The sequence below is a fragment of the Oncorhynchus gorbuscha genome, linkage group LG04 (assembly GCF_021184085.1).
Source record: "Oncorhynchus gorbuscha isolate QuinsamMale2020 ecotype Even-year linkage group LG04, OgorEven_v1.0, whole genome shotgun sequence".
Lineage (NCBI taxonomy): Eukaryota > Metazoa > Chordata > Actinopteri > Salmoniformes > Salmonidae > Oncorhynchus > Oncorhynchus gorbuscha.
The window spans coordinates 20,208,916-20,221,233 of NC_060176.1; the positions used below are offsets into that span (position 1 = coordinate 20,208,916).

Genomic DNA, 12,318 nt, shown 5'->3' on the forward strand with positions numbered 1-12,318 from the left:
GAGAAGTGTAGTACGTGGGAAAAGCTACAACGTGGATATATGTGTGTGAGGCAGCGGCTCTGGGATACAGAGGAATAGAGGAGAGAGCACGAGATGCTGACAGATTCCTGATAGATGTGCAAAATGGCGCAAGCAAGTTCTACCCCTGCGAGCCACCAATTGTTGTAGCTCGGAACATGAAAAGCTAGCCGTATGTCTGTTTTATTCTGATCGCCTCACGTTGTTTTTAGTATCGTATTATATTTCAAAGTGATTAAATGGCTACCAGAAGGCTCTGCCTTGTTCCATGCATTTTTGGATTGCTCCTCAACGCTTTAGTCGGTAAGTGTTTATTGATATCCTTTCTAGGCGACTACTACCTCTGCAGGATAACACCTTTTGGGAACGGAACCGCCTTTTCTCCCTATCAGAAGCTGGTGCTGCAGACCAAAGATAGTGCATCATATCTAGCCCTATATTTCTATACCGTCTCCGCTGCAGACATGGTTGAATGAAACTATAGAAGCACTGACCATCTCGACTGGCCGTGAACTTCAACATATTATTCTCTTGCGTTTATTCCTTGAACGTGCATCTTCTTTTGGGGAATTCAGTTCCATGTGTATTATATTGGTGTGTTTGTGTGTGTGCTATATTGGTGTGTTTGTGTGCCAATGGAATTTAGAAACCGATATTTGTTCATCAATGATCTCACACTTGAGTAGGTGGTGATGTGTAGCTGGCACGAACTTGTTTGACACTGAAAATATTATCATATTAGCCTATATAACAGCATGGATGTTGCTTAAAAAAATAATATTGAATCCATGCGACCTTTGGTTATATTGTATGTAGCCACGTGCAGCATACTTCGTCCTAGAAACCACATAGGTTAACCCACATAGGGTCTGTTGCATAATTGTATAATAACCTCACACCCGGAAAATGATATAGGCAGATGATGATGGTGATGATGATGATGATGATAGGCTCCTACCATTGTAGCCTACGACTTGAACCAAGACAAAGTGGTAGGCTAATAATGATCATAATTATGATGATATTGATAATAATAATAATAATAATAGCCTAATAATAGTCCTAACAATAATAATAACAGCATTAGGTTATGAGATGATTTTGATTTTATGATGTTCAAGTAGGCTGTCCTATTAATTGAATGCATTTATTAAGATTTATAATTGTTTACACCTATTGTGTGTGTGTGTGTGTGTGTGTGTGTGTGTGTGTGTGTGTGTGTGTGTGTGTGTGTGTGTGTGTGTGTGTGTGTGTGTGTGTGTGTGTGTGTGTGTGTGTGTGTGTGTGTGTGTGTGTGTGTGTTGATTTGTGCCAAATACACTCTTTGTTTCTTGGCTTTGTTTCTTGACTCTTTCTTTCTTGGCTGTGGTCACTATGAATCATTACCATTGACGCACACAAACCAGCCTTTTATGCATTTATGGAATGGTATTGCTTTTTTAAAAGTTCTGCCACTTGTCTGCATAGAGCATATTAGCCTTTTGTTTAATCGGAGCACTGAGCACAGATGCGCTTATCATCTGTCATAGGGGGAGATCTCTTTAATTGACTGAGTCTTTGTGTAGTCAATTTATTGCTGTGAGAATGAATAAAAAGGCAGCAGTTATTGCCCGCTGAGGAGAATATTTGTACAGATGAACTTCTTTTTAAAATGTTCTTGGCTCCTTTGTTCAGTATGATTGACAGTTTTTAGTCCCTCAATGCGAGGCCCCATTTCCCAGCATGTAACCCGGATAGAGGGATGCTTTTATGATGAGCATCATGCCATAGAGACCCACAGGAGCACACCACCCATGTAATCACATTTCCAGTAAAGGCTGGAGCAGTAGTATGGAGGGTGAGAAAAGAGGAGTGAAGGAGTAAGGAAGGAGGAGTGAAGGAGTAAGAAAAGAGGAGTGAAGGAGTAAGGAAGGAGGAAAGAAGGAGTAAGGAAAGAGGAGTGATGGAGTAAGGAAGGAGGAGTGAAGGAGTAAGGAAGGAGGAGTGAATGAGTAAGGAAGTAGGAGTGAAGGAGTAAGGAAGGAGGAGTGAAGGAGGAGTGAAAGAGGAAGGAGGAGTGAAGGAGTAAAGAAGGAGGAGTGAAGGAGTAAGGAAGGAGGAGTGAAAGTGTAAGGAAGGAGTAAGGAAGGAGGAGTGAAAGAGTAAGGAAGGAGGAGTGAAAGAGTAAGGAAGAGGAGTGAAAGAGGAAGGAAGAGTGAAGGAGTAAGGAAGGAGAGTGAAGGAGTAAGGAAGGAGGAGTAAAGTAGAAAGGAAGGAGGAGTGAAGGAGTAAGGAAGGAGGAGTGAAGGAGTAAGGAAGTAGGAGTGAAAGAGGAAGGAAGAGTGAAGGAGTAAGGAAGGAGGAGTGAAGGAGTAAGGAAGGAGGAGTAAAGTAGTAAGGAAGGAGGAGTGAAGGAGTAAGGAAGGAGGAGTGAAGGAGTAAGGAAGGAGGAGTGAAGGAGTAAGGAAGGAGGAGTAAAGTAGTAAGGAAGGAAGAGTGAAGGAGTAAGGAAGGAGTAGTGAAGGAGTAAGGAAGGAGGAGTGAAGGAGTAAGGAAGGAAGAGTGAAGGAGTAAGGAAGGAGGAGTGAAGGAGTAAGGAAGGAAGAGTGAAGGAGTAAGGAAGGAAGAGTGAAGGAGTAAGGAAGGAGGAGTAAAGTAGTAAGGAAGGAAGAGTGAAGGAGTAAGGAAGGAAGAGTGAAGGAGTAGGGAAGGAGGAGTAAAGTAGTAAGGAAGGAGGAGTAAAGTTGTAAGGAAGGAGGAGTGAAGGAGTAAGGAAGGAGGAGTGAAGGAGTAAGGAAGGAAGAGTGAAGGAGTAAGGAAGGAGGAGTAAAGTAGTAAGGAAGTAGGAGTGAAAGAGGAAGGAAGAGTGAAGGAGTAAGGAAGGAGGAGTGAAGGAGTAAGGAAGGAGGAGTAAAGTAGTAAGGAAGGAGGAGTGAAGGAGTAAGGAAGGAGGAGTGAAGGAGTAAGGAAGGAGGAGTGAAGGAGTAAGGAAGGAGGAGTAAAGTAGTAAGGAAGGAAGAGTGAAGGAGTAAGGAAGGAGTAGTGAAGGAGTAAGGAAGGAGGAGTGAAGGAGTAAGGAAGGAAGAGTGAAGGAGTAAGGAAGGAGGAGTGAAGGAGTAAGGAAGGAAGAGTGAAGGAGTAAGGAAGGAAGAGTGAAGGAGTAAGGAAGGAGGAGTAAAGTAGTAAGGAAGGAAGAGTGAAGGAGTAAGGAAGGAAGAGTGAAGGAGTAAGGAAGGAGGAGTAAAGTTGTAAGGAAGGAGGAGTGAAGGAGTAAGGAAGGAGTAAGGAAGGAGGAGTGAAGGAAGAGTGAAGGAGTAAGGAAGGAGGAGTGAAGGAGTAAGGAAGGAAGAGTGAAGGAGTAAGGAAGGAAGAGTGAAGGAGTAAGGAAGGAGGAGTAAAGTAGTAAGGAAGAGTGAAGGAGTAAGGAAGGAAGAGTGAAGGAGTAAGGAAGGAGGAGTGAAGGAGTAAGGAAGGAAGAGTGAAGGAGGAGTAAAGTAGTAAGGAAGGAAGAGTGAAGGAGTAAGGAAGGAAGAGTGAAGGAGTAAGGAAGGAGGAGTAAAGTAGTAAGGAAGGAAGTGTGAAGGAGTAAGGAAGGAAGAGTGAAGGAGTAAGGAAGGAGGAGTGAAGGAGTAAGGAAGGAAGAGTGAAGGAGTAAGGAAGGAAGAGTGAAGGAGTAAGGAAGGAGGAGTAAAGTAGTAAGGAAGGAAGAGTGAAGGAGTAAGGAAGGAAGAGTGAAGGAGTAAGGAAGGAGGAGTAAAGTAGTAAGGAAGGAGGAGTAAAGTTGTAAGGAAGGAGGAGTGAAGGAGTAAGGAAGGAGGAGTGAAGGAGTAAGGAAGGAAGAGTGAAGGAGTAAGGAAGGAGGAGTGAAGGAGTAAGGAAGGAAGAGTGAAGGAGTAAGGAAGGAAGAGTGAAGGAGTAAGGAAGGAGGAGTAAAGTAGTAAGGAAGGAAGAGTGAAGGAGTAAGGAAGGAAGAGTGAAGGAGTAAGGAAGGAGGAGTAAAGTAGTAAGGAAGGAAGAGTGAAGGAGTAAGGAAGGAAGAGTGAAGGAGTAAGGAAGGAGGAGTAAAGTAGTAAGGAAGGAGGAGTGAAGGAGTAAGGAAGGAGGAGTAAAGTAGTAAGGAAGGAAGAGTGAAGGAGTAAGGAAGGAGGAGTAAAGTAGTAAGGAAGGAAGAGTGAAGGAGTAAGGAAGGAAGAGTGAAGGAGTAAAGAAGGAGGAGTAAAGTAGTAAGGAAGGAGGAGTGAAGGAGTAAGGAAGGAGGAGTGAAGGAGTAAACATGATGCATACATTTTTTATTTGATGCCTTTGAGTTCTTTGTGTGTGACTCGTGAGTGACTTATAAGGGAGTTGTTGTGATGTATTCTAGCCGCCACATCTAAGAGAAATGAAATTGTTTCAATTGATTTGTTTCACTAATCCTGCAATAATTGAATCACTTTTTGTGGCTGTTCCACTGGATGTCATAAGGTGAATGCACCAATTTGTAAGTCGCTCTGGATAAGAGCGTCTGCTAAATGACTTAAATGTAATGTAAATGTTTAAAGTTTCAGTCAATATGAGGAACCACTGAGGTAAGAACCACTGAGGTAAGAAGGTGTATGGTTAGAAGCTGTATTGAAGCTTGAATAGAACAGTCCGTTGTTTGTTTTCATCCTGCAAGGTATGACCAGAGGGGTGTGCACTGTTAGATGTTTGTTCAAAATAAAGACAAATAGCAACAGTAACAACAGCAACAATAAAACATTGTATTGGCTGAGCAACAGCCACGTCTCCCAATTAGCATCAATCTTTCTTATTGATTGTTTGGATTTGAATCGTGAAACAAATGGTTTTGTTAGTCACATTCACTATAAGGATGCTATTGTTGTTTACTTGTGTTATTCTTGCGAGGTTCATCTTGGACCCTGTAATATAATTTGTAGGCTAGCCATAGACTGCACACAAAACTGTTATTCTTCTATGTTCGTTTGGTGAAAGATGAGTAGTCTACACAGAGACCTCAGGTGCACCTGTCCCATAGGGAATGACCATGTGTTGACAATGTTATGGACACATGTCAGACCGCCAGACTAGAGGGAACTAGACATGGGAATATTGTTGATTGAAGCAGGTGGGAGTTAATGCATTGGCCAGGGTGAGTCATCATCACAATGCAAACACAGTTGTAATTTGTATGAAATGTACATTTTCTTCGAGCTTATAGTGGGATTATTGTTAGTAGATATTTCTTGTCAATATCATCTTCCTGGTGTTGGGATTTAGTCTGTGGGTCAGCTTATTGCTTTGATAATTGAAAGGTGAAGGGCACCCTGTTACAGCTGAGTGTGTGTGTGTGTGTGTGTGTGTGTGTGTGTGTGTGTGTGTGTGTGTGTGTGTGTGTGTGTGTGTGTGTGTGTGTGTGTGTGTGTGTGTGTGTGTGTGTGTGTGTGTGTGTGTGTGTGTGTGTGTGTGTGTGTGTGTGTGTGCGTGCGTGCGTGCGTGCGTGCGTGCGTGCGTGTGTTTGTGTGTGTGTATGTATGTGTGTGTGTGTGTGTATCTGCTCCGTTCTTGTTGTGTAAGACTTTATCGTGACCAGGTAATCATTTAACCATGTGTGTGTGAGTGCGTGCGTGCGTGCGTGAGTGCGTGTGTGAGTGCGTGTGCGTTCGTTCGTGCGTCTGTGAGTGTGTGTGTGTGCGTGCGTGAGTGAGTGCGTGCGTGAGTGCGTGCGTGCGTTCGTTCGTGCGTCTGTGAGTGTGTATGTAAAACAAAAATCCAGAAAATCACATTGTATGATTTTTAAGTAATTAATATGCATTTTATTGCATGACATAAGTATTTGATCACCTACCAACCAGTAAGAATTCCGACTCTCACAGACCTGTTAGTTTTTCTTTAAGAAGCCCTCCTGTTCTCCACTCATTACCTGTATTAACTGCACCTGTTTGAACTCGTTACCTGTATAAAAGACACCTGTCCACACACTCAATCAAACAGACTCCAACCTCTCCACAATGGCCAAGACCAGAGAGCTGTGTAAGGACACCAGGGATAAAATTGTAGACCTGCACAAGGCTGGGATGGGCTACAGGACAATAGGCAAGCAGCTTGGTGAGAAGGCAACAACTGCAATTATTAGAAAATGGAAGAAGTTCAAGATTACATTTACATTTAAGTCATTTAGGAGACGCTCTTATCCAGAGCGACTTACAAATTGGTGCATTCACCTTATGACATCCAGTGGAACAGTCACTTTACAATAGTGCATCTAAATCTTAAAGGGGGGTGAGAAGGATTACTTATCCTATCCTAGGTATTCCTTAAAGAGGTGGGGTTTCAGGTGTCTCCGGAAGGTGGTGATTGACTCCGCAGTCCTGGCGTCGTGAGGGAGTTTGTTCCACCATTGGGGGGCCAGAGCAGCGAACAGTTTTGACTGGGCTGAGCGGGAACTGTACTTCCTCAGTGGTAGGGAGGCGAGCAGGCCAGAGGTGGATGAACGCAGTGCCCTTGTTTGGATGTAGGGCCTGATCAGAGCCTGGAGGTACTGAGGTGCTGTTCCCCTCACAGCTCCGTAGGCAAGCACCATGGTCTTGTAGCGGATGCGAGCTTCAACTGGAAGCCAGTGGAGAGAGCGGAGGAGCGGGGTGACGTGAGTGAACTTGGGAAGGTTGAACACCAGACGGGCTGGGGCTCCATGCATGATCTCACCTCGTGGGGCATCAATGATCATGAGGAAGGTGAGGGATCAGCCCAGAACTACACGGAAGGACCTGGTCAATGACCTGAAGAGAGCTGAGACCACAGTCTCAAAGAAAACCATTAGTAACACACTACGCCGTCATGGATTAAAATCCTGCAGCGCACGCAAGGTCCCCCTGCTCAAGCCATCGCATGTCCAGGCCCGTCTGAAGTTTCCCAATGACCATCTGGATGATCCAGAGGAGGAATGGGAGAAGGTCATGTGGTCTGAACTCCACTAGCCATGTTTGGAGGAAGAAGAAGGATGAGTACAACCCCAAGAACACCATCCCAACAGTGAAGCATGGAGGTGGAAACGTAATTATTTGGGGATGCTTTACTGCAAAGGGGACAGGACGACTCTACCGTATTGAGAGGAGGATGGATGGGGCCATGTATCGCGAGATCTTGGCCAACAAACTCCTTTACTCAGTAAGAGCATTGAAGATGGGTCGTGGCTGGGTCTTCCAACATGACAACGACCCGAAACACACAGCCACGGCAACTAAGGAGTGGCTCCGTAAGAAGCATCTCAAGGTCCTGGAGTGGCCTAGCCAGTCTCCAGACCTGAACCCAATAGAAAGTCTTTGGAGGGAGCTGAAAGTCCGTATTGCCCAGCGACAGCCCCGAAACCTGAGGGATCTGGAGAAGGTCTGTATGGAGGAGTGGGCCAAAATCCCTGCTGCAGTGTGTACAAACCTGGTCAAGAACTACAGGAAACGTATGATCTATGTAATTGCAAACAAAGGTTTCTGTACCAAGTATTAAGGTCTGCTTTTCTGATGTATCAAATACTTATGTCATGCAATAAAATGCTAATGAATTACTTAAAAATCATTCAATGTGATTTTCTGGATTTTTGTTTTAGATTCCATCTCTCACAGTTGAAGTGTACCTATAATAACAATTACAGACCTCTACATGCTTTGTAAGTAGGGAAAACCTGCAAAATCGGCAGTGCATCAAATACTTGTTCTCCCCACTGTGTATCAAAATGTCCATTACAAGTTGAATGTGGACACAAATATGAGATTATTATTATTACACATTTTCTGAAATATTGTATTCAAATATGTAAATGAAGCAATATACAGGTATCTGCCAAAATAAAAGAAACACCAACATAAAGTGTCTTAATAGACTGTTTGGCCACCATGAGCCAGAACAGATTCAATTCACCTTGGCATAGATTCTACTAGTGTTTGGAACTCTATTGGAGGGATGTGACACCATTCATCATGACCCTAAGCATGATGGGATGTTAATAGCTTAATTAATTCAGGAACTACACCTGTGTTCTTTCTTCCAATATACTTTGTATCCCTAGTTTACTTAAGTGTTTCCATTATTTTGGCAGTTACCTGTACATGTGCCTATTCTGCCAACCAGTGGTGTAAAATATTTAAGTAAAAATACTTTAAAGTACTACTAGTGTATTTGGGGGGGTATCTGTACTTTACTTTACTATTTACCAATTGTGCAAGTTCTCCCACTTCAAAAGATGAGAGAGGCCTGTAGTTTTCATCATAGGTACACTTCAACTATTACAGACAAAATTAGAAAAAAAATCCAGAAAATCACATTGTAGGATTTTTTTATGAATTTATTTGCAAATTATGGTGGAAAATAAGTATTTCACCAATAACAAAAGTTTATCTCAATACTTTGTTATATACCCTTTGTTGGCAATGACAGAGGTCAAAAGTTTTCTGTAAGTCTTCACAAGGTTTTCACACACTGTTGCTGGTATTTTGGCCCATTACTCCATGCAGATCTCCTCTAGAGCAGTGATGTTTTGGGGCTGTTGCTGGGCAACACAGGCTTTCAACTCCCTCCAAAGAATTTCTATGGGGTTGAGATCTGGAGACTGGCTAGGCCACTCCAGGACCTTGAAATGCTTCTTACGAAGCCACTCCTTCGTTGCCCGGGCGGTGTGTTTGGGATCATTGTCATGCTGAAAGACCCAGCCACGTTTCATCTTCAATGCCCTTGCTGATGGAAGGAGGTTTTCACTCAAAATCTCACGATACATGGCCCATTCATTCTTTCCTTTACACGGATCAGTCATCCTGGATCCTTTGCAGAAAAACAGCCCCAAAGCATGATGTTTCCACCCCCATGCTTCACAGTAGGTATGATGTTCTTTGGATGCAACTCAGCATTCTTTGTCCTCCAATCCCGACGAGTTGAGTTTTTACCAAAAAGTCATATTTTGGTTTCATCTAACCATATGACATTCTCCCAATCTTCTTCTGGATCATCCAAATGCTCTCTAGCAAACTTCAGACAGGCCTGGACATGTACTGACTTAAGCAGGGAGACACGTCTGGCACTGCAGGATTTGAGTCCCTGGCGGCGTAGTGTGTTACTGATGGTAGGCTTTGTTACTTTGGTCCCAGCTCTCTGCAGGTCATTCACTAGGTCACCCCGTGTGGTTCTGGGATTTTTGCTCACCGTTCTTGTGATCATTTTGACCCCCCAGGTGAGATCTTGCGTGGAGCCCCACATCGAAGGAGATTATCAGTGGTCTTGTATGTCTTCCATTTCCTATTAATTGCTCCCACAGTTGATTTCTTCAAACCAAGCTGCTTACCTATTGCAGATTCAGTCTTCCCAGCCTGTTGCAGGTCTATAATTTTGTTTCTGGTGTCCTTTGACAGCTCTTTGGTCTTGGCCGTAGTGGAGTTTGGAGTGTGACTGTTTGAGGTTGTGGACAGGTGTCTTTTATACTGATAACAAGTTCAAACAGGTGCCATTAATACAGGTAACGAGTGGAGGACAGAGGAGCCTCTTAAAGAAGAAGTTACAGGACTGTGAGAGCCAGAAATCTTGCTTGTTTGTAGGTGACCAAAAACTTATTTTCCACCATAATTTGCAAATAAATGTATTAAAATTCCTACAATGTGATTTTCTGGATTTTCTTTTCTCATTTTGTCAGTCATAGTTGAGGTGTACCTATGATGAAAATTACAGGCCTCTCTCATCTTTTTAAGTGGGAGAACTTGCACAATTGGTTGCTGACTAAACACTTTTTGCCCCACTGTATATATCATACTTTTATTTCACTAAATTCCTAAAGAAAATCATGTACTTTTTACTCCTTATGTTTTCCCTGAAACCCAAAAGTAATTGTTACATTTTGAATGCTTAGCAGGACAAGAAAATGGTCCAATTACAGACTTCTCAAGAGAACTTGTAGTGTGCCCCTGCTACTCCCCCCCCCCAAAAAAATGAATGGTGCCATCTGGTTTGCTTAATATAAGGAATTTGAAATTATTTATACTTTTACTTTTGATAGTTAAGTATATTTTAGCAATTATATTTACTTTAGATACTTAGTATATTTAAAACTGAATTATTTTAGACTTTTACTCAAGTAGTATTTTACTGGGTGACTTTCCTTCATTAACACGTCAACTTCATAGCAAACACTGGGGGACATCTATAAGCGGCAAAACCAGCTCTGTGTGCCCTTTCCAAAAATAATTAAATACATGTATGATTGACCCCCAAATAATTATTTGGGTGATTCCATGCAAGGATAGCCCCAAAAAGTTTTTTTGTATCTCAGATTGTTCTGGCATTTCTCACATAGAAACTTAATTCGGAAGGATGGATGTTTGACATGCTTTTTATATTTGTATCACAAACCATTTTTGAGAAAATCATGATGAAAGTGGCCATTTTAAGCCCTTTTTAGACCTGTACATGCCTTATGTAAGACCCTATGATCTGTGAACTGTACATGATACTGTCAAGGCTGTGGGTAAGTGGTGAAAGGAGTCAGGTGCAGGAGAGCTGAGATGCGTGGACAAGGTATTTAATACAAAAAAACACCAGTACAAACACAATACTATGGTGCTGGAAAAATACAAATAAATATAAATAAACAGGCGACATAACAAAACCCGGTAACAATCTACCAGCTGTCAGATACAGCCTTAAAATAAAACAAACACGCACACAAATATGGGGGAAACCAGAGGGTAAATAAACAAAGACAAAACAAATGGAAAATGAAAAGTGGATCGGTGATGGCTAGAAGACCGGTGACGTCGACCGCCGAACGCCGCTCGAATAAGGAGAGGGACCGACTCCGGTGGAAGTCGTGACAGATACAGACAACATCTTGTGGTCACTTCTTATAGTTTGGTCTAAAATATTGAGAATGAATAGAATCTGAAAAATACATTTTCACATGAATTATTCAACATAAAAAGTACCCTTTTTGATTTAGCTTATTTTATACATACAAAATACTTTAAAAACAATTCAAACATATTTCCAGTGGGCTCTGGTACTTTTGAAGATAAGACATATTATAGTATGAGAAATTGACATTATAGGTCATTAACCAATCACAGCCCTCCTTTGGGATTGTACATTCAGCAAATCACCAGCGGAGAAAGTTCCCTTTGAATCCATTTTCCCATTCACTATGTTGGTGGTGCTCATAACTTAACAATTAGCATAGTGCCCACTCTGGAAATCTGATGTAAACAATGTCTTAAATTGAACAACATCAAAAAGGGCACTTTTGAGATGTTAATATTTTTAATGTTGAATAAAGGAATGTTTTTAGAATCTAGACATACTCCGTATTTTAGAGCACACTATAAGGTGTAAAAAATAATACCAAAATTTTTGCCTGTATCATGGACGAGTTGGCAATGGATGGTAGCCTACAGGGTTGAGTAGACTTGGCATTGAAACTGAGGAAGAGGTGGATGAGAGAGCCTTGCTATTTCACTGAGAAGGTGAAATTTTAAGAGTGGAGAAAGTGATGAGACAAAGATCAGGTCCTGCTTCTGATATCTAAACAGTGTGAGGGATGACGAGATGGGTGGCTCCCGATACAATATTGCTACGCTTAACACGTTTACCCTCATAATGTACTGTTATTGTGTGAGATGAATGGAGTTTTTTAAAAGTCTATGTTTTTTTGTGAAATCAGAAATTGAGACCTGCCTCTTGATTGCATTGTAATGATCTGATCCAGATATGTGGCTGTATGGGTCTGATTAAACAACAACAGCAGTGGCTGCTGAAATTGAAGTGCCTCATGTGACAAGGGACAAATTACCCAGGAGTGCTTTTTACTGAGGAGAAAATTATGGGAGCATTAAGAATGCATTGTTATGCAGTGTTCAGGATGCTCACTGTCTGTGATTGATAAAACCAAGCTTTTATGTTTTTGCACTGCAACAGATTGTGCTGTGATGCAGCTATGACCGCTTGATTTCTAACCATGTTGAATAGAGCTTGGTTATTATTTAGCCAACTGCAACAGTTTGGCTGTGAGGCTGTGGATGCCTCCCTCCCTTCAGTCCTTTGTACAGTAGCACGGTGGGCTTAATTGAATGCCAGTAGTAAGCCTGAGCGCGAGCCACACTTAGCCACCACTAGTCTCTCTCAGCCTGGCAGGCTTCTGGTCTCCCACGGTGGTAATCCTAAACCCCAGGGTGCCCTTCCCCTTGTTAAAGGGAGCATTAAGAGGAGGGGTCTGCCTCTTTCTCAGTCTCTTTGACAGTGTGTCAATGCTCTGACCTCTGGCATCTACTGCTGTGCTGGCCTCTCTTCTCTTGTTCCACGCAGCACAGCACCCAG

General features: G+C 42.5%; 1 protein-coding gene across 2 annotated transcripts in view; it reads left to right on the forward strand.

The window, feature by feature from the left end:
* Window positions 1–12,318, forward strand: part of igdcc3 (immunoglobulin superfamily, DCC subclass, member 3) — a 128,584-nt gene continuing 116,266 nt past the window's right edge. For both annotated transcript variants that reach the window (XM_046346160.1, XM_046346161.1), the window contains exon 1: window positions 1–321. In XM_046346160.1, coding sequence (XP_046202116.1) covers window positions 258–321 — 64 coding nt within the window. In that variant the 5' untranslated portion in view covers window positions 1–257. The remainder of the gene's footprint in view (window positions 322–12,318) is intronic.